The sequence below is a fragment of the Coccinella septempunctata genome, chromosome X (assembly GCF_907165205.1).
Source record: "Coccinella septempunctata chromosome X, icCocSept1.1, whole genome shotgun sequence".
In the NCBI taxonomy this organism is placed as follows: Eukaryota; Metazoa; Arthropoda; class Insecta; order Coleoptera; family Coccinellidae; genus Coccinella; species Coccinella septempunctata.
The window spans coordinates 1,149,559-1,176,025 of record NC_058198.1 but is presented as its reverse complement, the minus strand read 5'-3'; the positions used below and the strand labels follow the sequence as shown (position 1 = coordinate 1,176,025).

General features: G+C 35.2%; 3 protein-coding genes across 5 annotated transcripts; 1 reads left to right on the top strand and 2 right to left on the bottom strand.

Moving 5' to 3' along the window:
- Nucleotides 1-453: 453 nt before the first annotated feature.
- On the bottom strand, nucleotides 454-17,047 carry LOC123321670 (apolipophorins). The gene is made up of 52 exons (XM_044909397.1): nucleotides 17,012-17,047; nucleotides 16,003-16,644; nucleotides 15,464-15,903; nucleotides 15,025-15,379; nucleotides 14,662-14,959; nucleotides 14,379-14,552; nucleotides 14,020-14,321; nucleotides 13,830-13,958; nucleotides 13,404-13,774; nucleotides 12,758-13,347; nucleotides 12,406-12,698; nucleotides 11,960-12,346; nucleotides 11,723-11,908; nucleotides 11,497-11,666; nucleotides 11,199-11,413; nucleotides 10,943-11,105; nucleotides 10,664-10,889; nucleotides 10,377-10,593; nucleotides 10,049-10,314; nucleotides 9,796-9,993; nucleotides 9,441-9,737; nucleotides 9,231-9,383; nucleotides 8,952-9,170; nucleotides 8,743-8,898; nucleotides 8,074-8,628; nucleotides 7,880-8,019; nucleotides 7,371-7,812; nucleotides 6,981-7,183; nucleotides 6,742-6,891; nucleotides 6,509-6,683; nucleotides 6,236-6,454; nucleotides 5,930-6,175; nucleotides 5,652-5,876; nucleotides 5,266-5,598; nucleotides 4,976-5,141; nucleotides 4,649-4,830; nucleotides 4,441-4,595; nucleotides 4,151-4,385; nucleotides 3,731-4,016; nucleotides 3,260-3,671; nucleotides 3,071-3,182; nucleotides 2,886-3,015; nucleotides 2,627-2,832; nucleotides 2,370-2,526; nucleotides 1,917-2,316; nucleotides 1,656-1,856; nucleotides 1,467-1,588; nucleotides 1,240-1,361; nucleotides 1,076-1,184; nucleotides 887-1,018; nucleotides 636-832; nucleotides 454-581 (listed from the first exon to the last, which is right to left on the bottom strand). Exons 1-52 carry the CDS (start codon nucleotides 17,045-17,047, stop codon nucleotides 525-527), a joined length of 12,552 nt encoding a protein of 4,183 aa, XP_044765332.1. The 3' UTR covers nucleotides 454-524.
- A 2,147-nt stretch (nucleotides 17,048-19,194) lies between these two features.
- On the top strand, nucleotides 19,195-23,813 carry LOC123321653 (dual specificity protein phosphatase CDC14A). Of its 3 annotated transcripts, none has more exons than XM_044909376.1 (10): nucleotides 19,195-19,365; nucleotides 19,646-19,728; nucleotides 19,993-20,258; nucleotides 20,337-20,543; nucleotides 20,604-20,922; nucleotides 21,110-21,248; nucleotides 21,303-21,566; nucleotides 21,735-21,854; nucleotides 22,852-22,867; nucleotides 23,300-23,813. In XM_044909376.1, exons 1-10 carry the CDS (start codon nucleotides 19,355-19,357, stop codon nucleotides 23,357-23,359), a joined length of 1,485 nt encoding a protein of 494 aa, XP_044765311.1. In that variant the 5' UTR covers nucleotides 19,195-19,354; the 3' UTR covers nucleotides 23,360-23,813. The 3 variants fall into 3 exon arrangements, with proteins under 3 accessions (XP_044765311.1, XP_044765312.1, XP_044765313.1); XM_044909377.1 differs by having other exon boundaries at nucleotides 22,852-22,925; nucleotides 23,300-23,341; XM_044909378.1 differs by lacking the exon at nucleotides 22,852-22,867 and having other exon boundaries at nucleotides 19,196-19,365; nucleotides 23,300-23,341.
- An 877-nt stretch (nucleotides 23,814-24,690) lies between these two features.
- On the bottom strand, nucleotides 24,691-26,249 carry LOC123321656 (cysteine-rich with EGF-like domain protein 2). Its single transcript, XM_044909384.1, has 3 exons — nucleotides 25,398-26,249; nucleotides 25,103-25,336; nucleotides 24,691-25,042 (listed from the first exon to the last, which is right to left on the bottom strand). The coding sequence occupies exons 1-3, from the start codon at nucleotides 26,056-26,058 to the stop codon at nucleotides 24,828-24,830; spliced, it is 1,110 nt and encodes a 369-aa protein (XP_044765319.1). The 5' UTR covers nucleotides 26,059-26,249; the 3' UTR covers nucleotides 24,691-24,827.
- Between the last annotated feature and the right edge of the window lie 218 nt (nucleotides 26,250-26,467).

Here is a 26,467-nt window from a genome sequence, read left to right as displayed (position 1 = left end):
GGTTGAAGGGCTGTACTCCATTGTATCGATGGATGTTCTTTTGGCTATTGAAAACTTTCTGGCGATTGTTCGATTCAAGGCTTGTGACTTTCGAGAATTAATAATTGTTCCGATCATGTATTGTTTGTACTCCTTTCATGTATTTTAACTCTCAAAATGTTCAACCTGGTGTGTTGCGAAGGTATTTTGTGTATATGATATTATCAGGCATTGTTTTATAGTTTTGAAATGTTTTGAATTATTCTTGAATAAATTCTTTTGCTGTTGAATGTCATCTCAGATATATTTAATAAAACTGTTTGAATTCTTATCATTTTTTGTTTCAGCTGGTTCCCAACCCAATCCATCTTCATTTATTGGAAACAACTCCCGTCATCTTCAATGTTCCTACCATTGAAAACTTCCACTTTTTCCACTATTTTTTTTTTCATTATGCTCTAAATAAAAGAGTGCTCAAGGAGAATTTTCTTTATGTACAATTAATCGTTATCATCGCGTAATAAATTACTAAGGAACAATTAATGTCAAAATAGGTTTTCGCCTGGTTGAAGTTTCAGCAGGAGCTCATCTTCTTCGAATTCCTGTATGATGATAGAGATTAAAAACTTATTTCAATGAGCTCAATAATAACTTACGTAATCCATCGAAGCTCTTGATGAGTGACAATATGAGCATTCCATAAATGAAAGACCGTTGTTCGATGCGGTACATTCACAGTCCACGCAATCCATTCTGTTTGAACCCTCTGCGATACGTTTCGTGAACACCGAAATGAATTTTTTCACAGTATCGTCCTTTCCATTCTTCAAATATTTGGATGTGAAAAGTGTCCCTGAAAAAGAAGGGTTTTGAAATCAACGGATTCTATTGTTAGAAGATGACATACCATTAGTTTCCAGAGCTAAAGGCATGCATAATCCCATTGTTGTTTTAGGTAGTTTCATATGGTTTCGTAGTACCTCATCTCCCTTCAAAGAACGGGCATCTTTCTTTGTGTAGGCCCGCCTACTGTCAATACCTATTGGAAAATATGTGTTTCTTAGAAATCCTTATTGATGAAATGTATTTCACTCACCATATGGTATTTTATTGTCTCTTAGTTTTTGACTGAAATCTTCATTCATCAATATATGCAGAGAAATTGCATTTTCAGAAAGTAATTGGTGAAGGATTGGGTAGTCGTACTGAAATATTTTTATGTTAACATTGGAACTGAAGAAATTTTCGAGATATTTTTACCTTCATACTATTTTCTTGGCATTCTGAGCATGGTATCAAAATGAATATTTTCGAAACAGCAGGACGGAAGTTGAGTCTAGATGCGTAGATCATTGCATTGAACATGTCTGCACTACCATTTCCTAAAAATTAAATTCATTCTTTATTCTTCGAATTTTTAAATATGCGGATCTACGATGGGGTCCATTTTCGAAATCATGTAGATTCACTATTATTTCTCAACTCACCAATTGGAATGTTAGCTAATGTGTCCATGACCAATGAGAAGTTCGTGAAAATGTGGCCGTTAAGTGATCGAGCTCTTGGTTCATCGTATACTCCGTCTCCACCAAAGAGTACAACAGCATATCTGAAAACAATAAATAATTTCCACATTTTCATAAAACTTCCCCATCATCTTCTGATTAGGTCCTCACCTATTTGACATGATATTGTTCGTGACTAACTCTTCGTCTAGGGACTCGATAAGAAGCTTCATATTCTTGGAAGAAGTTAAATTTTCATTGCACCGTTTAGTTTCTATCAGAAAAACTACATCTGCTGACGGCTGCGTGTCTTGTGCTGTGAATCTAACCAGTTCCCCTTCATAAACGAAAGAACCATTCGGTAAATGACACCTGGAAAAAATTTTAATTCAACTGTTGTTTTTTTTTTCGATATTTTACTCTTAAGCTTACATAATGCAAGAGTCCGGCATTCTCAAAGGGGTGTTCTCATAAGAACACAAGGTCGTGTACGCAGCAGCAGTACTGCAAGCTTCTTCCACAGTAGTACTGCTCATACACATATCCAAGAAAGGTTGCTTTGAAACCCTCTCAAAGCAAGACTCAAATTGGGATAGTTTATTAGCGTACAAGTCGTCACAAAGTTGATTCACGTATTTATCATTACTTGTCCTATTTTTCTTCTGCTCATGACTAACCACCGACTTAGCACATTTTTGATCTAAGGCCCAACTCCTTGCAAAGATTTCTACATTACTATCATTGTAGCGTTTTTTGGTTGAAGACAAGAAATCATCGGTCGGTTCATTGTCCATCGTTCCGAATAACCCTGCTGTTTTTCCGAAGTACCAACCTGAAAAAATTGCATTAATTCGATGTTTCCACAAGGTTTGGATGTGAACCCACCTGACAACTCAAATGTGCAGACTTTGAATTTAGTGTTACATTCTAGGACAAATCCAGAGGCACTCTCAACTGTTATCATTCCAGAATCCCTATGGATGAAAGTATCACCTATCTCCACAGGAAGTTGTGAATAAGAAGAATCTCCTACCCTTATTACCTGAAATATGTAGATAAGGTATTGTCACAGTTGAAATTTTTCAGAAGCCCCTTTTCATCCATACTTTCAATTTCAGCAATAGGATTATTTCAATACTTACATCAGTGAAAATGTTGATTCCTACCACAGTTTTATTGACTAACAGAAGTAACTCGTGGGTGTTTGATTCTTTTCCGTAGGAAATCACCAAGGTGAAGTTATGATCTTTCATATCTGTCGCTAGAAGATAGGAGCAGTCCTCTTTGAAATCGAAGAATTTCTTATCGAATGTGACGAAATGGTTGTTACCAATTATGACTGCTTGTGCTGGAAACAGTAGGATTTAGTACAACGTTTAACAGAACTTCGATTTAACTCACATTTGAAGGGAGGCAACCATTCTGATGGATCTGTATAAGGCTTATAATCATAATAGAATGTCCAGAAATTTGTATGAGAGGATACGAAGAAGTTCTGTATATCATATAGGGCCTTTATCTCGGGTATTTCCTAAAAAAACAAGATGAAGTTTGATAAAATCAAGTGAAGCATATTTCTGACTTACATGGAAATTTGGGGTTTCATTGAAGGCATGCCAAGACATTGGCAATTTCTGCTCCCATTGCATTTTTCCAGTGTTGGGATCGAAGATGAATTTAGTTTTTGGAACTCGATATCTGAAAGTCAATACGTTGTTTCAGATTTATTCCAAGTTGGATCGTAAAAATTCATTCAAACAAGACTATTAAATTACCTATTCTCGGCCTGTAGAGCTGTTTGCGAGTAATCTGTAATTTTCCTATGTAGCAATTTCAAGGAGTTCTGTACTCTGGTTTCCACATCGAAATATTCATAGAACCAAACCAGTCTGTTCAAAATTGAATTCAATCTTTCTTCAACGAATGCTACCGAAGGTAGTTTCCTCAATTCGTTCAAATCCCCGACTATTTCTCTGATGATCGCTTCCAGCTCTTTAGCAAATGGCAATTTGTCCATATATTTTTCTCGGAGGAAATTCCAGCTTATTCTTGTATACTTGACCACACTGGATAAGGTATTATTTCCAGTTATATCCTTGTAGAATTTGTCTACATCATGTGTGAAATTCGTGAATTTTGCGAAATAAGGTGACTCCATTATTTCGTTCTTTCGAATATACAGGAAATCTGAAATGAAAATCTTCAGTGGTAACTCTCGTCTTAGAGAAGATAAATGAGTTTCATACCAAGGAATTCTTGACTAGTAGACCAGGCTATGCTTTCAGTATATGCTACCAGTTTGAGGAACGTTGGTTCAATGGCAATCAGCATCCTGTGCCAGTTCTCCACGATCAATTGGTATGTCTGATGCCATAATTTTTCAATGTATTGAATGAAAGCCACATGCAGTTTTCTGATGAAATCATCATACTGTTCTAAAAGTTTGGAGAAAGCGTCGGAAAGATGCTGTATTGGATCTCCGTCCAACAATTGCCTGGTAAATACAGTAATATTTTTGTAATAGGTTTTGATCTGAAAGAGGAAATTTCAATTAAAAGGTGAGTTTTTATTCCATGTATTTCTCAAAATAATCTTTCTTTTTTTTCAGGTACATGATGAATAATGGAGAACCAAGAATTGAATAATTATAATGATTGCAGACTTACTTTTTCTATAACCCACTCGATACTCTTCTGAATTTTTTTTCCTGATTCCCCCATGATGCCCCATATTTCAGATATTATTGCAGGCACTGACTCGAAGTGTTTCTTCAATGCCAGTTCATCGAATGCGTAGGAAGTGAAGCTCACGATGGTTTTGATGTAAAAGTCGTTAGCATGATATGACTTGTTCAGAAACACCTTCAGATGTTCCAGATCTTCCTCGATCAATCTCAGTTCCCTGAATAAAATATTTTCATAATTCATAATTCTTTTAATTTTAGTCATTTGCTTACCGCATATCATTCAAATAATTTTGAAGGTGTGGTTCTGCCTCTGACCAAATACCAGCAATCGATTCCTTTACTTCTGATCTCACATAATGTCTTGTATCGTTGATATTTTCGACAACGTAATTGTATATAGAATGTAAACTATCGTGAAATCCAGACTGAAAACATTTTTTTTATTTAAATTGCATTTTGTTTCATCATAATTTATTACCTGTAATTCGCGAAGGAGTTCTGGTCTCCAAATGAGATTTGACACAATAAGTCGTGAATGGTTCATTTTCAAGTAGTACGTAACATCCATGATCCTTATATCGTCATAATCTCGCCAGGCATTGAATTTAGCGTTTCTTGCATCAGGGATGTCTCCATACATGTGCAAACTTTGACGACCATCTGAAATTTAGGAATTTTAGGCATGTGAATGCTAGTTTGGTCGATGTTGATTCAAGACACAATTCATGAGTTTATCAGGCCGGTTTCAAGGGCTCAAGTGGGGAAAATAAATAAAATGCTGTAATGCAATTTTGAAATGTCTCACCTGTAGTCATGTTATAGTCCAAATGGAATATCTTTTCATTGAGATTAAGGTAATAATCGCCAATAGCATCGTTATAATCATGAGTCAGCGACAAATTCCCTGTATATTTCGGATGATCGGCTTTATATGACCCCTTCATGTAAGACAGTTGACCGAGACTGTCTCTCTGGAAAAAATTAAATATGGAAAGTTGAAAACAAGCTCGTACTAATGGTTCTTTCTAGATATACGAAAATAAAAAAACAGGAAACGGATTAACAGTTTTTTCGGTTAAAAAATAGAAGACCAACCTTTAATTCGATTTCGTTTTGAATAAGATCGAGCCTAACCAGTGCTTCTGAAGGTTGTGGGGGAAGGTAGGACCTTTGATATTCCTTGTAATGGCTGGTACTATAAACATCTGGCATCCAAAATACATCACCCCGACTTTGCAAATCTAAGTTGGTGGCATTATGTGTAGCATATATGTAATACGTGTAATTGTAAACGTTGTTGCTTGAGTGATCATCTACCCTTCCACCCATAATGAATGTTTGGTCAGTGTCCATAGCGTAATCGAATTTCACTTTCGCATCAATTATTTTATTGTCGCCAAATTCGTATTCGCTCAGAAGTGTCACATCCTATAATTGGGAATAATAGACTAACAAAATTTTTATGCAAGTGTGCTAGTTACCTTTTCGAATGTTGGATGTCTCAAAGTGAACAGTAGCTGTTCGTGTTTATCTGAAACTTTACGCCAGTCCAGACCACCTTCTAAAGATCTACGTTCCACGTCCCATTCCAACTTAACGTCAGTAGATATAGTTTCCTCACCAATTTTGTAGGATCCAATTGCTGTGAAATTGCGCAAAGGGTACTGGACATCGATCTGCAATCTTTGGGCGTCGAAGTCTTGATTCTGAAAATAATCGATTGAATTTTTTCCTTCTCGAACATGAAAAAAAAGCTTACCACAGTTTCATTCCTTAAACTGACATTATATTCTATCCAAGTTGAAGGTGCTAGTTCTAAACGACTGTGTTGCCTATATTCCTGGTCCAAGATATCGTAGTCACTCTTGAATTTCACCGTTTTGTTCTGGTGTTTCACCTTCAGACCTAATTGCTGCCCAGTAGATGTTGTTCCAATAACGAGATCTCCTTCAATGCCAAATTTGGTGCGATTCGTTAGATGATAAAGTTTGATGTTCTTGGTATCCTAAAAGAGATATTTTTCCACATTGGTGATTGAGTTTTTGAAAAATTGTTTGAATCTTACCTTGGTTGGGGCTACAACACCTTCATCTGACGGTGCTCCATACTCGTAGCCATGTATGTAATCAACGCCAATCGGAACGAAACTATTTTGTAGCTCAATATGAGTGTCATCCTCTTCGAAGCCTGCCTTTGATTCGGACTTACAATCATATTTTCCGTCAACAATCTTATTTCCATTATAGTTCACAGTGGCATTTCCGAGACTATGTAGAGGTGATTCCTTCAAAACGAAATTATGTAATGAAATTTTGTTATTTTTGGTGAATGGGTGTACCTGATAGATGAAATCTATATGTCCTATATGCCTGGATGCAATAGGGACTTCAATAATGACTGATCCCTTCCTTGTCCTATGAAGTAATGTAGTCCCAGTGATTATGTCGCATTTTGCGTCTATTTTTGCCGAATTATCAGGCCAGAATGCTTCTAAATAGCGATTATAAACCCTCCTACAAATTTCCTTGTTTTAAGTAATAGCTCATTCATAGATTTCCTTTCAATACTCACGCTGATGTTGCAGTGGAGAAATTCAAACCTGCGAAGTTCATATTCTCGTAAGGTATCGTTATATTCACTAATCCATTCATGTTGGCCAATTCCTTGAAATTGATCCTGCCATATCCAACGGAAGTATCCCCTGGCTTGTAAATTTGGCACCTTAAAGTTTGTATTAGTGTTAAATTTTCTCTGTACTGATTTTACTGTGTGCCAGCACTGTTGAAATATAAAAACAATAATCAACTTACGTAAGATTATGATAGAGATCCGACGTTCTGTAACTTCCATCAAATACCAAGGCTTCTTTGTTTTTATATTTTGGTGTGGAGAGTTTGTAGACCAAATCGTATCCATCTCCAACTTCGGCGTATTGGATTATGTTATTGATTCCTCTATTTGGAGCCCATTCCATTCCTAAATTTCCTGTGATGTGATTATTTTCCCCTTCGGTCTTTAATGAAAAATAAAAAGGTTATTCTGAAATCTGTGCCAGTTGTAGGCGAAATTATTTCCAAAAAATTATAATAAATGGTTAAGGTTCTGTAGCAGTTCTGTAAGACCTGGCAAGTATGAATCTGTAAAGAGTGTAAGGGACGCAGCATGCTGTGTGGAGGGTAAATTTGAAGAATTTAACTCACAGTTATATGCGCTGTACTATTTAAAGCATAATTCTTTCTCGAGAGAAGTGTGTAGTATTTGGCCAAAAATTCCACGTCTTCGATTGGTGTAGTATAAATAAGTTTTCCCTTGGCTGTATGAATTTCTTTTGAGGGTAGTTTTAAGGCGCCGTCAATCGTTATGTTCTGTATGCTCGGTAAAATCAAAGTGATGTTAGAACCACTACTCCATTTTCTATCCCAATCGAAGTCTCCTCCTATCCTTAGTTCATTGAACTTTTTCTCGGGATTTAGGTAGTGTCCTTTCACACTAGCTGTTTTTTGCTTGCCTTCAGAATTCAACTGGGTTGCAAAATCTACTTTCATATTTTCTAAGTAGATCCATAACCAGTTAAGGTGTAAACTTCCACTTTTATTTGGTATTACGAAGTTGGCTTGCAAGTCGTTATCATCCTTAGTATTTCTGGGAATTTGAAGAAAAATTTTTTTTTCAGCTCTGATTGAGTAAGTGGTTTCGTGAAAATACTCACAGTATCGAGGCTCCAAATTTCAGGTTTTCCATTTTCTTGATGGGGGTTTGAGCTTCCAATCTCAAAATCTTAGTTTCCGCTTCCTTCTTGCATGTTGCATCCAAGGTGAAGAGTTTATACTGTACGTGAGAGGTTTCCATCTGCAACATTTTCAATAATAAAATCTACTTCTTCCGCTCAATGGTACTACCCACCTTTCCCTTAGCTTCCCAATCCATAACATTCAAAATTTTGGTATCCACATTCAAGTTCAAATAATTCTTCATATTTTTCACTGACCCAACGAATTTATATTTCGAATCTTCGACAGTTGTTATCTTGTAATCGAGGATGGCCACATCTGAACCCTCTTTCGGTATAAATTCTATGTGGACGCCCATTGGTAAGTTGTCAGCGATTTCAATATTTCCAGTGATATTGAGTTGCTTCTTGCCAATCGAAAGAATTCCTTCTAGAGTTCTGGACAGAGGTGTCGTTTTGATGATGTTACATTCTAAGAACACTGGAATACTTTTTCCATTGACTTTCATCTGGGCAACTGAAGTAAATACGTCATTTTTGAAGGTATTATTTATAATGGCTTCAACCGGATTTATATCAATGAAAATATTTCCAATTTGAGTATTTGATTGCTGTGCTACTTGAATGCCTAAAATGGACTTTTGGAATCCGTCAAATGGTGTTTGGATGTTCAGATAAATGTTGAATTGTTTCAATGAAACATAAGACCAATCTGAATGTACGTATATCTGAAAATAATAGAATAATTGTTGAGATGAATGCCGAGGAATATGGGAACCAAATTTATAGAACAAGATAATTGTTTCGTGAAAGTTATGGTTAGATATATTATTGAAATTCACCTCATCCTTGAATAATTCTGGCACATTCAAATGTACTTCAACAATATCGTCATATCCCATGCTTTTCCTCATATATTTCAAATAAACAGGGGGTACATAGATGGATGCTGTTTTAGCACGAAGATAAAGATCTGCGTTTATCGAGCTCTTATTGATCTGAAATATGAATTCGTGTGATATTCGACATTTAGTGTATATCAGAAACAAACCTTCAACTCTGCTTCAGAGGCAACGTCTATATTACTAGCGATGAGATACACGTTACCGAGATATCTTCTTTCTACGTTTGTATTTTGTATTGTTAAAAACCCGCCCCCATCTATGTTGAGGAAAGTGACTACGGGTGTCTCTGTGTGAACGGTTATATTGTGGGTCTTGTCGGTGTTGGATTTTCCATGCAGAATTATGTATTTTCCTGTTAGCTCATTCTGAAATGAAAGCATTTCCGATTATTTGAAAAGTGGTGTGAAAATTTAAGAAGCCCTTACATGTACTAATTCGCTTTCGTTTTGATAACTCAAACTGATACTCAAAATATAGTTTTGGCCAGGAGATATGTCTATTTCATAGTTTGAATTGATCTGTTTGAAGCTTCTGTAAGGTGTTGAGATTTGAAGCTTATTCTTCATGGTGAGCGGTCCCTGAAAAAAACAATGCGTTAGGGAAATTGTTACCTTTTAACGGTTTGGTACACTTACGTAATACTCGATCCTATCGTTTATTATGGCCAATCCATCAGGCATTGTCAGTTTGGATTTTATTATATAAACAGGACCCTTTTGATCTATATCCAGAGTTCCTTTAATGGTAGGATTTATCAGGGTGTCTATTTCAACTAATCCCGACCAATTCATTAGATCATCATCATCGAATTCTTCCTTGTCGTTGATCGATGATGTACCACTCTTATTTTTTTTGCCATAAATTTCATCAAGTTTAATGCCCAATTCTCTGAGCAGTGCTGGCTTAGTTTCGCCGAAAACTTTGGCTCCAAGCTGAAAAAATACATAGCCGATTTAAGCTCAGGCATTCGACTCATAAAACACGTTTTACCTTTTGACCCGATAATTTTATGGAAGTTTCTACGTCAATTCCCTCCTTCACTATCACCTTGAAAATAATACTGCTTTCTTCGAAACCTTCCAAAGGAGTATAAATTATGTACGAGTATTCGAAGTCCAGCCTATTTGAGTAGTGCCATTTCCCAGTGAATCCTCCAAGGAGGGAGTTCCAACCTGCTCTGAAATCAGCCTGAAACACTGGTAGTGAATTTCTGAATCAGCATCCTGTTGGTAGATCAACTTACACATTCTGGCTTCAATTTTCCAATCAATATCACTCTTTGTAAGACCTCGAGCGGCGTACCAAGTATGAACTTAGTATCGAATTCTGTTAAACTTTGAATGGACAGGAGTACCTCAACACCCATTATCTTTGAAGGATAAGTAATCATTGCTACTAGGTACCTTTGGTCTTCTATAAATCCAAATTTTCCAGTAATTGTGCTGTATTTTTCAATTGGGGTTGTGATATTTATTGTCAACATACTATTCGTCAACTTTTTTAATCGACCTATGAACCACAAGTTTTATTAGTAGGTTATTATGGTTAAACGAAGACGATTTCAAAAATACCTTCAGCACTAATAGAGAACTTCTTGAAATCGAAGTCTAAATCAGCAACTCCTCTGAGATATCTATCCTTCGTTATCATAACTTTACTTATTAGATATCCTTTGTTGAATCCTGAGAATGGTGTACTAGTGACTACTGTACCTGTGTAGTTCTTTGCCTTTTCATCGGCTACCACTTCCCACTTGCTCTTGATATCAATAATGTCCTCGGGTGTATACTGTAAAATATTGTTCAGATAAAGAAATAGTGTTGTATTTGTGTTAATAATTTCTTGCATTCGATCATACCTGTAATCTCATAACAGTATCGATTTTTGTATCGTTTTGACGATGGGCCAGAGAGGCACTTAGGGAAGGTATATTCTTCAGTGTACTAGATAAACCACTCCTATATACACAATCGAAGATATCATCATCGTTGGTGTAATTTCCAAACAAATCGATCGAAATATGTTGATTTCTTTCCCAAGCAATGCTCCCATTCAGACTGTACATGTTGGTATCGTGCTCGAATCTACAAAAATAATTTGGAATTTCATCTACAACATTCATGGTTACTCCTCTCACCCTGCGTTTATAAAAGTTTGCCTCCAATTTTCGAACGGCGTCACAATTTCTGAGTCTGCTAGAAGGAACTTCTGGGTATCGAAGTTAAAATCAGAATTGAAGATGACCGCAAAACTCTGATCATCATCCCAAGAAAGTCTCACTAGTGTGTTCAAGTGACCAGCTGAAAATAATTTATTGGAGTATGCATGTCGTATTATTCTTCAAATCTCATTATTATCTGTGTTTCTCGTTGTGATATCTTAATTCAACTCACGTTTCAAAACGAATTCATAATTGCCGAGAAGAGTTCTGCCAGGGTAGGATGCTAGTAAATTCGCCAAGTAGTTGAATGGTGCTACCTTGGTGAAATTGCCAGAAAGTACCAGTTTTTGATTTGGATCCCTGTTCGCGTCCCATTTCAATTCAATTCCAGCTGCTTTGTAGGACAATTTGTTGTGGGCCCATGCAGCAAAATGTATATCTCGCATCCTTTATGAAATAATTTTGGTATTATATACTCACGTCAGATATATACACACTCAAATTTAATGATAAGAACCATATATACTTACTCGTCGATGTGAACTTCAACAGTCACATGTTGATGATCTCCTGAATAAACTGTTGTAAGCGCAGAAAATACTTTACTTTGGTACCTGACTTCCACGAGAGTGTTCGAATCTTGGGGTGAAGAATTAAGGTGCTTGATGAGTAACCAGTAATCGGTATTATTCTGATCGAACTGAAAAAAATATTCACAGATAGGGCAACAATTGAATATTTGACGATTAAAAATACCTTCAAAACAACCTTTAGGGAGTTCTTATCTCGGTGGTACCTCAAATTGCAGAAAATATCTTGGAAACTCGGAGACTTCACCAGAAGCTTGGTATGGTAATCATATGTTCTTGAACTGCTCTTATCGGTATAAACCCCATACGCAGAAAGACTGTGACTGCTGAACCAAGTGCCATTAAAGGCGATCTACAATAGATGTATTATAAGATACCTCCAAAAAACTGCTGAAATACTTACGTCGTAATGAGAGGGTTGTTTTTCATGGAGTTTAAAATCTGCTATCATAGGATGGAAAGTAGGTACTGTGACATTCAAGTTTATCTTGAAGTCAAGCAGAGGTCTTTTCTTGTGGAACCATATAACTGAAGTTGAAAATCGTTTGTCTTTGGCATAGTCCACTATCAAATCTACGTTGGTGTTAGGTCCTTTGGAATGATATTTGAAATCCGCATCAACATCGATATTTTTGGCTGGTTTCGAGAACAATATTTTTGTGTTGATTAGCCTGGTACCATCATCGAGAGATTTATCGATCACCTGGAGGCCAAAGTTTGTCCATTTTATAGGATCGTCCTTGTGATTGAACGTTACATTCAAGGATCCTTCAGTGTGTGCATGGCCCCTCTGTTGAAAAAAAAATGTAACTGCAGAACGTGAATTGTGAAGATGTTTTTCTCGCTTACCAGCAGCTTCAATTTTGAATCAAAGTCATAATGTGAATAGGAGGTGCTTTCGAAGCTAGCGGTTCCTTGTATGTCCATGAAATTTCTTTTGGATCTATTCGCCAAAGAGAATGCTAGATCGACACCTTGTTCTGGGTCGTTAGGAAATTTGTAAAGCAATCTCAGTTGCGTGGCAATTGTCACCTGTTTCTTTGAAATATACCCGAACAGTTTAGCTGTTACTCTTCTTGTCTGGAATTTCATGTCAACGTGATATTGGGATATACCTTTCTTATTGACGAATTCAATTGAACCTAAAAAGTTAGCTGAAGTTAGTTTTTTGTTAGGATCTTCATGCTGTCACATAAGTTACCTTGGATTTCAACCACCCTATCATTATTGACGCCGAGGTAGAATTTGGGGAAGTATTTGTATCCATGTGGGATCTGTTTTCGGGAGAGAGATAGACTGGTTTCAAAATGCTTGAAATTATTATAATCCACAGCTAACTGTATGTATTTCTCGTCGGGGGTATTTTTGTAATGTCCTCTAGTAACAACTGTTCCTGATGTAGTTTTGATTATCAAAGTTAAATTTTGAGTTTGCTTTTCTATAGTTAAATTTGCCTCCACAATTCTACCCAAAGTTGACCCGGGGGCATCAAAAGTGACCGATACTTCCTTACTACTATCTGTCATATCTGACCATTTGTATTCGAAAATGAAATCTCTCGCTTTACGATCAAGTTTTTCGAGGAAAATTCTAAATCCTGCTGGACCAGCGAGAACGAAGTAAGGAGCGTGTTTCATTTTCGTAACGTTCACGAAATGATATTGAAGGCATGATTTGATACCAAGGGTTTGGTCTAAAACGGGCCATGAACAAATGGATCGTGTTACTATATATTCCCTCAATCCATGCTGTTTTTCTTCTTTACCATGTTTCATCACCAAAAGCTCAGATCTGGAAAGAATCGACCTTAGATAATGTACAAAAAAATGTCGATGATTAGTACTGACCTGGAATTGAAAATTTCGGATTTTTGTTGGGGTAGACTTATGTGCACTCTGGCCAGTTTGAAACCTTTCAAACTGACATTTCCTTCGATGGCAGTCGAAGAATACATGCTGGTCTTTACTTTCAATGCAGTTTTTGCATAAAAAGCATCAACTTCGATGCTTCCAGTTATATCGAGAGAAATAGTTGGTCTCATTTCCGCCTCCAGATCTAGTTCTTTCTTCTTAGAGAAGTTCTCAGCCTTCAAGTCTCCTGACAATTTCATGTTTATTGAAGATGTTCCTACCGCAGACAGAGAAATTGGAAGTCCAGCACCGCTAGGGATAGAATATTTGGTATCGAGGAACATCATGGCTTTATGAAAATCAATTTCCTTAAAAAAAGCATTTTTGAGTAATCTTTGCGAGAAAGAAAACAATTCTCCTCACCTTTTTCGAAATGAATTTTTGGAAATAATGTAATGGGTTCAGATGATCTATTGCTTCCTTCATTTCTTCGTATCCATTGTAGGTGATGTATTTCAAATCATTTCCGAATACCCTCACTCCGAAAGATAACTGGAAAATTCATATAATCAATAACAAATTGTCTTCACGATCAAACAAACGCTTTCTCTACCTTCGGATCTCCAAATTCGTTTTCCATAACATTTGGAATACTTTGCAGTTGTGATTTCAACAGTTCGTTTCCTATTTCTCTTGCGAATCTCATTTTGGGCAACTTATCCTGGAGTTTTGAGTAACTCCATGGTCCTTTAGGACCGAATAAAGATTCCAAATAGTTTTCAAAACCATTCACCCTTCCGGTTACCTCAAACATATTTATGGATTCGCCGAAAAGGTCAACGGTGAAATTAAAAGAAGCTGAGGATGGAATGTAGGATTTCGTGGAAAATATAAGATTACTGTCGTAATTTCCGCCTGTAATGAAATGTTTTCGTTAAATCTTCTTTTCGAGATTGTAATATTGTGTATTACCTATATTATATTCTTCGAAAAAGAGTGATCCTTCGTAGTTGTGGGAAAATTTGCGCAAATCACTGCTGAACTTCCTCACCAAGTCTTTATCTGATAATAAACCCTGAATTTCAACTCTGCTTGGCACTGCTGACTTCAATATGTTTTGCAAATGGCTCCAAACGAAAGATCCAACTATAATAATCAACAAAATCGCTTTTTCATCTGTTTTGCACTTAATTACCAGTTGTATTATCCTCGTGGTACTCAAAATATAAGTAATTACTTAACGAAATCAGTTTACCTTGATTGACCTCTTCATTTTCCAATGTATGCCGTATGGTCCTCATCATCAAATAATTGGGACATTTCATTATTTGCAAATATGCAGCTATTCGTAGTTCAGCATCCTCATAGGAGTTCCTGTAAAGACTTTCGAAATAATCTCTTGATTCATCACATGGTACTCTTCGGTGGCATTCAATGGCAGCAATTTTTATTTCCATATCCAGGGTTTCATCTTCGATCAGTCGCACTAATATTTTTTTGAGAGACGATGATAGTTGGCCAGTATTACCCAGAGCTTTCAAAAAGACTACCATCTGAAAAACAATCCCAATGAAGAATTGATAAAATTCAAAGACCTTGTGGGAAAATGTTGATTCACCTTCTCGTGTTTTTCTCTATTATTGATTCCTCCGCTGTATAAATCTAGAACGGTTTTCTCCAAATAGTCAGTGATGAGTTGCACTCCAATGAACGCGTTACAGTCGGAGTTTTTGGAACAGAATGTATGTGTTAGAGCTCCTATGCTGAGAATGACTGATGGTTCGAACGAGGTTCTTTGGAGAAGATCAGCAGCAGCTTTCATCATTTCATCATCGGGGTGTTTAGTAAGAGAAACCGAAAACATCCAATCATTAATTGTAGGTTGTCGAATTTGTTTCTCGATTATCATTCGCTTCATAATGGTGAAAGCCCCCGTAGTTCCAACATAGGGTAATGCATCTATCACATTTTTTCTGGAGAGATTAGGATCGAAATCGATTAGTACAAGAAATATATAGGTATGCCTATACTATGCGAACATATCGAGTGATACTTACTTTCCTGTGCTGCATAAGAGTCCAGAGTGATCAAAAATCTCACTGAGAGCATGTGGTGTCAGGAGTCTCAAGGAATTGACCAGGTCGGTGAAAATATCCGAAAATTGGATATGATCATCGTCGGTGTCCATTTTGCACATGTTCAAAATCAACGTTTTGGCATTTTGAATATTTTCGTTCACAAGACCCGCCGATGGTGTATGGTCGAAGAATATTGGTACTCTTTTCGTAAATTCTTCCGCTTTAGTTGGTGCAGTGGCGTTTCTTTCTTCTGTTAATATCAGGTCTTGTTTTACGCTTATTGTCACGCCTGATCCACGGTTCGAAAATGGTTTCATCAGATACGATTCCGTGCATTTTATCGATTGGTATATGTGATGATCAATGGATAGCTTACAACGACTGGAGGATTCGAGCAAACTTTCTTCGGGTTGAATTTTCTGCAAAAAAGTGGATTATCGGATGATATGTTTTCATGAACATCAGAGCTAGAATACTACTTTTATTTTGTGTATGAATATATCTGAGGTGAAACTCACCGATCTGAAACTATAGGGAACCGACTGTATAGCTGAGTGCAGCCTGGAACGACTTGTACAAGATGCCAAGTCCTTCGTTTTTTCAATAATCAAACTAGTTTTTTCGGTTCCTGTGACCAGATACTTCGTTTTGCATTTTCCCTTCACGTCATCCTCGTCGATTTCATCTGTGTCCAAGTCGAATCTCCTCATAGAATTCTGAAGCATTGATAGAACTCCACGTTTCAGATTCAATACCCATACTTTTTCCTTATCATTCGGGCACAATTCGCTTATGATTCCGTCGACGAAAGAAAATCTCAGAGGGAACTCGCTGATAGCCGAGGAAAATTCTTTGGTTTGGGTGTGAATTCTTCCTCCTTCTGTTAGTTTCGAATCTCGTAAAGTCAGGAGACCCTCACATGGAGTGAGGAATTCCAGATTTACTACCGATTGAATCGATAATGATGATTCGTTTTTGCTCGTGCCATTGAACAAACTTCTTACATCCACCCTGTACTGATAGGTTTGTTGTGAATTTGGGCCGTATTTGAATTTGTTTTCATCTGAAAAATGACTCAATAATACAAAGGGGCTCCATAATCTTATATTATGCAGATTTATTGCTATTAATGAGTGGTTATGTTGATCTTTGGAAATTGTCTATTGGAATAAAATGTTGCATCCTAAGGTATGCATATAACGGCACTAAATGATAATAATTTATGCAGTAGAATCATATTTACGTCAATGAGTAAAATCATGAACGCATCTTCTGAAATATCTTACCATTCGAACATGTTGGTCTCCCACAGATATGTGGATCTCTGAAGGGATCTGAAAACAGTATCAAAATTTCATTTCTGAAATGTTCTATTTCTCCTGGCAAGTTGTGTTGAACTAATTCGAAAAGTTTCAAAATTATCAGCGACAAGCTATCTCAAGAGCAAATTCACGTTAAAAATTTGTCGTATTTCCTCTCCGTCCCTTTTAACCGTTTATCGAAATCATAATTTCGTATGAATCTTACAAAACGAAAACTAGCAATTAGAAATTCATAAGACATGATCACATCGGACAATAATTATTTATAACAACGATTGATCAATGTGTATAACTTTCATTCTACGTAGGTAACTACAATATCCTAGTTAAATCTGAAAATGTTGGCTTGTTTGATAACCTATGATAATAGTCCTTCGACTCTTCGAGTAATATCAAGACTTTTTCGAATCTTTTTACAGACAGATTCGTAGATCTTGAATAGGGATTGTGGAAATATCGCCTACTTCAGCATTTGAAACAGATAAAATGTACAGAATATAAATTTTTGAAATCTTAGAAAAAACTAGATACTTTATTGGGGATAATTTGAATGAGTATTGTATACTTTAGCGTTAAAAAAATGAAATCACCACGTTCATTATATGATGCTTAGAGAAAATAGGTTTTTTCAAGATCTTGGAAAGATATCTGGTTTTTGATACTAAAATAAAAATAGAAAAAATGGGAAACTAGAACTCAAAGTTACTCAAGTAAAGCACTTACTGCTATTTTGGGATAATGCGGAACTGAATACACAAAATAAAAAGAACAAAACTATTTCACGCATTTTGGCATCACTGACTTCACTGTAGGCCCTGATTTAAAGAAATGAAGGCGAAGGCTTCTCAGAAATTTTATACATGACTATGAACAAAATGCCGAGATAAGGAGGTTAAAGTTCGGATCTTATTTCTTGCTGCAATGAGCTAAGACGATAGTGTTGACAACAATTATTCATTCAGAAAGATATAATCAATTGCACCAATGGAAAACAGTGTACACAAAACGATTTCTATTTGTACTTCAAATTGCAATACTTTTGTACATCTACAAACTAATTGAGACGGAATGACACACTAGAAAGATGGCCTGTTGAATCAATTGTTTCTTAAATGCCGGTATGACCGCTAATAGGACAATTAGGGCTTAGTTGTATCTCGAACGGATCCGTTCATTGTGACTAAATTTAAGAATGCTTCATCTTGATTTCATACTACTTATTTGATACCAATTAGAAATCCACTTAAAAATTTTTTCATTAACTATTTCTTATTCTATTATTTTTCAAAAAAAAATATTTCCTCTCTGACCCTCCTATAAACATGAATAGTTTCCTTCATTCAAACCCTTCGTTTAAATGCTTCAAATTTTTCACATTATTTGAATTAATCTTATATATTTCGTAATGTTTTAGAGCTAATTTTATTCTGAGTTCAATAATTCTCACTACGATGATTACTTATTAAACATAATTTTTTCAGTTTTTTCCATTTTCAATCTTGACTAGGAATTATTTCAAATATGAGATCCCAAAAAAGGAGTAAAAAAGTTTTACAGTCTGTCGTCCTCACTTTATGATGAAGATATATGATGAAATTTCGTACAAGAACTCTTTACATCCACAAAAATGACCTTAATCTACAGATTTTAAAGGTTGAAATTTAAGAATAACATGAAATATTCAATATAAAAACTGAAACTGTTTCAAATTCGAAAGTTATCAATTGGAAATAATGAAACAATGTATAAATAGGGTCTTGAAATTCGTTTATTGAATTTCTTTTTTTACTCTTTACTTTCAGGATCTTAGCATCTGTTCATTTCATTATTTTGCTTAAGGCATCCATAAAAAAATGCATTCGGCTGTGCTTTCAATACATATAAGGTTCACCCCCTCAGACCAACATAAGAAGCTTTGTTTGAATAAACCCTAGCCCAAAGATTATAGAGTTAACTCTATAGTCTTTGCCCTAGCCATCATAATTGTATGATGATTTGTTATTATTGATGATTATAGGTTCTACTTAGGATTCTGCGCATAAGAATATGATAATTGAAATGTTATAAAGTTTCAAAATATTCCTTTTTCATTTCTGCTAATCAAAATTCTAACTGGTATTCCGCCAAAGCTATTTTTGAATATTTTCAAATTCTCGAGTTTTCTTCTTCCTGACCTAACAGTTTTATGTCAATGGCCCTCGCTCATATAGACTTATTCAAAAAATTAAAATCTTATGTTCATATTAATATTCTTCATTAGGGGAAGGGGTATTAATCACTATTGAATAGTTGTTGTATTAAGAATATGTGGCAAAATAATTTTTGGAAACATCAAAGGAAGAGCGATTGACCTTGATACGTCGAAATTTGAACGTAGAAGGATTCGTGACGTAAATGAGTTACGATTCTGTGCGTATTGTTATCAGCATTCAACAAATATAAATTTGAGTTGTTTTGAATTCTTAAATTCCGGGAGTTGGAATAAAATTTTCGCTTACATGAAAAAAATTGATCAGAATCTATCTTTTCATAACTGAACGAAAGCAGAATGAATTCCAGGTGAAGTGATTAATGCTATTCTGACTGAAGCAAAACTAAAAATTGTTTTTTCGAAAGCCGATCACTTTCCAGACCATCTTCACGAGAAGATTGGAAATAAATTATTCCATGAATAATTTTTCGAAATTATTAACCGATATGCATCTAAATTGCAACTACAATTCTGGTTTATTGATCTTTTATGCTTCCAATATGAAACACCTGTGATCAATTCCAGTTACAGGATTGAATATTCTGTAAAATAAAACAGTATGAATGTTTGATGAAGAATTATTTTCAGTTCGAATATTAAAAGAAGAAAAAGGGATGCAAGTATGGAACATTTTCCAAATGTCCTGGTGAATGCATCAGAGTTTATAAAAGGTGAGAGAATATATAAAAATTTTCAAATGCTTCAGCTCAATAATACTTTATTGGCTCAATTTTTTCTCAGCATATATATATATATATATATATATATACATATATATATATACTTGTGTGAATGTGATCATTCAATTCATGCTCGAATTTTGAATTTGATTTGAAACGAGTGCTCTGCTTCCACAACAGCAATATGGTAACATCAATTCAAACTAAAAATCTTGAGAGAAGTGGAGAGAACCCGTTTGACTCTATTTTTTTCAGGTCGATTTTATTTTGTGTCCTTAAACACCTCAGTTAAACCAAAGTCAGGCACAACGACACATTATTTCTCGGTTGATAATGAATTCAGATACGAAAAATTCTACAAAGATTTTGGTCCTCTCAATTTATCCATGCTTTATCATTACTGCGTTAAAGTGGAAAAAAAATTGAACAGTGTCAGCCATCAGAATAAAAAGATTGTTCATTATACTGGACCTGTGGAGGAAGATAGAGTCAATGCAGCATTTCTCATTGGCTGTTACTCGGTAAGTGAAGATACTTCTACCATTTACAGCCACACTGTCGTATTTCATATTATTAATATTTGATAATTCTTCTTTCAGATTATATACTTAAAGTTAGACCCAGTACAGGCTCATGCTTTATTAATGAGAGAAACCAAAAAACCTTACATCCAATTTCGTGATGCATCTTGTGGAGAGCCATATAATTTGTCCCTATTGGAATGTTTGAAAGCAGTAAAGAAGGCCCATGATTTGAACTTTTTCAACTTTGATGATTTCGATTTCAATGAGTATGAATATTATGAGGTAGATTATTGGAGTTTTATGATTGGTCTTGATCTATTCATTTCCTGGTAAAATTTTTAGAAAGTGGAGAATGGAGACTTGAATTGGATTTTACCTAAAAAATTCATCGCATTCTGTGGACCCCACCAAAAGGCAAAATTCAACAATGGATACTACGTTCATTCTCCAGAAACATACTTTGGATATTTCAGAAGAAATAACGTTACCACTATTGTACGTTTGAATTATGGAGTTTACGAGGCTGCTAAGTTTGTTCTAGCTGGATTTGAACATAAAGATCTGTATTTCGTTGATGGGGGTACACCTAATGATAGAATAATGGAAGTTTTTCTAAAGATAGCAGAAGAGACCGAAGGAGCTGTTGCTGTTCATTGCAAGGGTGATAATTTTTTCTAAAGAATATTCTGGAGATTTTCAGGACTATTCCCAGAATTGTCCTTTTGGTTGTATATACATTCAATGGGCCTTTTTAGAAGAGTTCTTGCTATATATAGCTCTTCTTTATCATTGTAGATGATTGTAGTCAGAAATATTATCAGTGAATATATTTTACCCTTTTTTTCTAGCTGGTCTGGGAAGGACAGGAACAATGATAGCCTGTTACCTCATCAAACATTACAAGTTTACAGCAGATGAAGCCATTGCTTGGATAAGAATTTGTCGACCTGGCTCTGTTATTGGTCATCAACAATCTTGGCTACATGAGTATGTTGATTGCTACTTGCATTGCAAATGTAATTTAATTATGAAAAATTTCAGCAAAGAACATGACCTTTTAGCAGCAGGGGAAATTTTCAGGAAGATGAAAGGAATAATCGGCATATCAAAGCAGGAAACTCCTATTTATTCAATGAGTGAAGTGAAGAAGAGTAATTATAATGTCAGCAGAATTATGAAGAGAGTTGATACAATGGAGATAACTGATCGTAATGATAATTACACCCTTCAAGAAAAAACACAAGGGGATAAACTGAATGAAATCAAGGCTCAAAGATTGAGAAGTAAACCTGTCATCACAAGTTTGTAAGTTGTATTGAAAATTTCAGTTTTTTGATGGATTTCAACATAGCACTGCTTGAAACACACTTCACAATACCATATGTATTGTTTGTTTTATGCCATTCATTATCGTGAAAGTAATGCTATCCATTGGGTCATTTCTAATTGAGTAATGTTGAGAAATATTTCCAGATACGATTCACATCTCAAGAATAAAGTCTTGAATGGAACTTCAACAAACACAAGAGCTAGTAGAGTGCTGAATGCAACTCAGTCCAAAGTAGGCAGCACTACAAGGCACCTCTCCAAAAGGTCTGTATCACAGCCTTGGTTTTTGCATGACTGGCTTCTATCTCAACAGAAATACCTTTGATAGTATGAATTCTGTGAGCATATATCCTCTCATCACAATGAGTGATTGTGATTGATGATCTAACAGTCAGTTATAGTGAATCATGTTATATTTTTATGAAATTTATTGCTTATACTCGCATATCAAATGCTACATCAAAGCATTTTTATGGGTGAAATTTTACATGGAACCATTGTTTTCTGAAACCCCCACTATTCTTTAAGAAAATGTCTCATTTTCTTATATCACGAATAGATAATCAACATGCTGATATTTATTCATGTTTTCTATCTATTCTGGAGCAACGTTTCTTTGAATACTACCCTCCACATGTATCATATATTATCTGTCTACTGTAAAAAAATATTCAAACTACAAAATGATTGTATGTTGTATTATATTGTATTGTGGTTATCGTGAGAATAAGTAGTTGTGAATCTGGTGAGTATAAAATTACAAATGAATATTTTAAGATGTAAAATATTGTCTATAGTTTATTTTCGTGTTTTAGAAAGTATTTCAGAAATGAGTGAATATGCTGTAGAATAAAGTGAACATCTCTGACCTAGTGGATCTGCATCCTCTTTGGTGTTCAAGTTATACTGCCTCCAGTGTATTTCCTAATGTGCAATAACTTGTATGATATTACTCAATTTGTATTTTTGTAACAAATAAATAGAATTGAAACACATAACAGCATTCAATAAAACCTCATCGCTCATTAGACTTACTTATAATAACTGAGTGCTACGAATTTTGAATTTCTATATTATTGATAAAAAATTTATATAATACTTATACAGTATCTGATGAAGAGGTATTTGTTGCGTTTATTCTCAAGTACTGTTAACATACTGAAAAGTGTATTCTCTTCTGTAGCACAATGTGCATGTTTTTGTTTCATTTTTCCTTTGAGAAAATACGCAAATCATTCATGCCACCAAATTCAATTTTCAGAGTTCGAAAAGAGACTGTAAGTAAAACAATTCTACTATATATGGACAAATGAAATAAATCACAAGATGCGTAAGGTTGGTGGTATTGGTGAATCTTACGCCGGATCCAGACGTAGGCACCACAGTAGCACCACACGGGCTACAGGGAATGATGTTTTCAAAGGCCTACAAATTACCACCCACGTTGTTAGAGGTGTGCTAGCACCGTTGGTGTGTACCTCTGGATCTGGCATTAGCGATTAGCGAGTATTTTCATAACGGTTGACACTTAAAAGAATCTATCCACTCTTGATGTGTTATATTCCTACTAAAATATGTGGGGTTACTTTCTTTATGTTGGTTTATCTAGACAATTTGGTTTACTATCTTCTAAAAAAATTGCATAACTCAAATTCATAGTTATTATAACAGCTAAATGAATAATTAAGATGTGAATACTTTCGTTACAGAGGAAGACTGTAGCTCGTCAAATAAATCTTTCCAATTCAAGGGAAAAGAAGGTGAAGTGACATGGCACCTTATGCAACTAATTTTCCAACCTCTGTTAAAAAATATAACTGTATGTATGTATCTATATGTTGCTCATGAGTGGTTGACTCGATCTGTTTTTGTTGGTTATTTCGAACGCTAGTGTTCTTATGGCTTTTTTCAATGAAAATCGTTATAGCCACATAACCTGATTTCCAGCACAACTCTACAATGCAATGGGCCAATGTTATAAATGTATAGTTTTCCATGTCGAAAGATTTTCTGCAATATGTCAAGATGTCTTGTTGAACATTGAAACATTTATTAGAGTATTATATCTAATGTTTAATAGTGGTTTTGCTGTAAATACCTGTTGAAATATTTTAAGTTAATTATGTCAAAGTTTAGTATTTATAACTCTAGAGTTATTTTAATTACGAGATACTGTTATGTCTCTATGAAAAGTATTTTTCATAAATTTTAGAGTTTATCGTCTTTTGCTATAAGTGGATCATTTTAATCTGTTTTTAGTTATCGTCATCATTTGTGATGTTATACGCATTTTGGAGAAATCTCTATCGGATCAAACGGCAACAAGGGTACAAATTCATCAACGAACAAAAAATAACGATTGAAGAAGTCGGTTTTTAGAGAACCGCTTTTATCTTTGATGAATATAGGCCTGTTTTGGTTCGCTTTTAGGATGGTTCCAGAACGGTTCAAAACAGTCGCATATTTATTTATTCAGCGTAAGCTCGCGCGTAGCATGCGTGGAGCTTCCCACATCTTTGCTGCTCCACTACTTTGAACCGATTCAGAACCGCCTCAAGTGCGAACCAAAACAAAGCTTATGTACTTGAATTCGTCCTCTCATTAGCGAGTAAAGTTATCTGCAAATATGTTGTGGAAAATGACTTTGTATTGTTGCCGTTTCCAATATGCTTTAAAATAAGTTTAATTGTACAGATTTTATTTGTTAGTATCCCAGTGATATGAGCTTTTATATCGAAATATCAAGCAACTTGTGAAATACATGAGTGAAATGTATTTTACTTTCATCAATTCCTTTTTCCCAAGCTACTAAGGGTATACATACACCCAGTTCCATAAACAATTTAAAACTGTCTTTAATTTCAAAGCTTCCTTCAGTTTCTATTCTCACTGAAACTTAAGAAAACTTTGAAATTAATAATTGATTGTGAAACTGGCTGTAAGGATTTAGCTTAAATATATTTGTTTTTTTTGGGAGAGGTTAATATGATGTGGAGAATTATAAACAGAATGAGCTCAAAATTTTTCACATGATAAATTAATTTTTTGCTTTGGAATTTATTTTTTTGATATTTGATTCTTCAGTATAATCATAATGAACTTTAAATGCAAGAAGGTTTTAATGTTTTATTTGGAACTGTCTACAATTTTGTCTTATATTTTCAACATATATTCCACAATAATATTAATAACAAGCTCCATTATTCAAATGATTGAGTATAAAAAATCAAATGAAAATCATTTGGGAGTTGTATGTAGTAAAGTGACATCTTCTGGTAAAGATAATGTTTGGAAGTACTCTGATGTGAAAATATAAATAGCTACAGCTATCCCCAGGAAGGCTGCTAACACAGTGTTTCTGTTGAATAGTATAAAAGTAGCTATACTCAAGCCCAGGTAAAATAAATATCTGGTGATATTAATATTCTGCTTACGGCTCTCTTCCTCTGCATCTGGAAGAAGAGAAGCAGATATACTTAATCAATACTTTGGACATATGAAGATTCAATTACCAACACATATGTTGTCCCTCATAGTATAACCATTCGCACATTCTTTACAGTTGCTTATCCCATCCCCAGTACAGGATTTACATGATTTATCACAGTTAATGCAATGATAGGAGCCCTCAGTATTAACACAAAATTGTTCAACTCTACAAGGGGATTTTGATGAATCGCACTCGTTCATATCCAGACAACCTTTGTCATCATCCAATACCCAGCCTTCCTTACACTTTATGCAACCTGTTGAAAATATAAAGGAAAATGTGAGAACAATATTACGATTATAATCTCAGAGAATGACCTGTAGTTCCTGCTTTCGTACAAGGCCCATCACAAGACGAGTGACACTTGCTACAGATTAATTTCTTTTCATCCCTATAGGATTCGAAATATCCATCGCTGCATTGGTCACATTTTTCACTGCTATAACCTGCATTACATATGCATGTGCCATTTCCTCTTCTGGTACCCGAGCCGTTACATTTTCCGTTATTGCTACATATATTGTCTGGATAACCTTCACATGGTGCACACTTCTTACCGAAATGATAATCAGGGCAGCATAATTCTAATCTATTTATACAAAAATATTCAAAGATATCTGGAACTTCTTTCTGTTTATGGAACCACCATTCTTCCAATATACTGTCGTTTTCTTCATGAATAAAATAACATTGATCTTTGCCTTCTTCAACGTCACTACATATATTTTCTTGTATTTCAGTTAAACGAATCTCACTATTTGCATAGGAACCTAGCTTTTGCTCTTCCCATGCAGCATCACCCCCCTCAAATTTTCCTTTGGAAGTTTGTTCTATACCTTTCTTGAAACTATCGACAAAAACTTTACATGCCTTGCATGGGGGAAATTTTTTCTGGTGGAGTATCTCTTTGGATTGTCCGCAATGTACTTCAGGGCTCAAATGTATCAACGTTGCTAGAGAAAGGATTACTAAAAACATATTATTCGTCTTGAACTTTTAGGAAGTGATTTACATCCACAATTATAAAGTTCCTGAGATTTTGAATTCGTGTTTACCATTGACGTGTATTTCACTAAGTTAAAATCAAATCAGCCAATCAAATTTGTGAGTGTGAGTAGAATGTGTGAGTGGTGGTCGATAGAGATCATAGACTAACGTTTCTGTGATTTGTCAGATTTGTTTAGTGATGGTGAAAATCGATTATTTGAGCATAGATTTTGTCTAGCACTGTTTTCCACTGCATGGACTTCACACTTCACTCACTAAAGTGTGCCTTCTTGTTCAAAATAATTTGTCGGGTATAATTCCCCCTCCACACATAACCCTTGACCTGTCCAGAATTCTCTTGGCATTTTTAACAGAGTGAAGGAGGTGCAATTCAGTTCAA

Excerpts from the sequence above, each read along its gene's own strand:
- LOC123321653 (XM_044909376.1), top strand. Across the intron at positions 20,544-20,603 it reads ATGAGTATGAATATTATGAG|AAAGTGGAGAATGGAGACTT; the intron begins GTAGATTATTGG and ends TAAAATTTTTAG. Across the intron at positions 21,567-21,734 it reads AAACCTGTCATCACAAGTTT|ATACGATTCACATCTCAAGA; the intron begins GTAAGTTGTATT and ends AAATATTTCCAG.
- LOC123321670 (XM_044909397.1), bottom strand. The coding sequence starts at position 17,047 with ATGTCTTATGAATTTCTAATTGCTAGTTTTCGTTTT. Across the intron at positions 14,553-14,661 it reads AAATGAAGAGGTCAATCAAG|TTGGATCTTTCGTTTGGAGC; the intron begins GTAAACTGATTT and ends TGATTATTATAG. Across the intron at positions 13,959-14,019 it reads ACGAATTTGGAGATCCGAAG|TTATCTTTCGGAGTGAGGGT; the intron begins GTAGAGAAAGCG and ends TGAATTTTCCAG.
- LOC123321656 (XM_044909384.1), bottom strand. The coding sequence starts at position 26,058 with ATGTTTTTAGTAATCCTTTCTCTAGCAACGTTGATACATTTGAGCCCT. Across the intron at positions 25,337-25,397 it reads TACGAAAGCAGGAACTACAG|GTTGCATAAAGTGTAAGGAA; the intron begins GTCATTCTCTGA and ends TATTTTCAACAG. Across the intron at positions 25,043-25,102 it reads GAGGGACAACATATGTGTTG|ATGCAGAGGAAGAGAGCCGT; the intron begins GTAATTGAATCT and ends CTCTTCTTCCAG.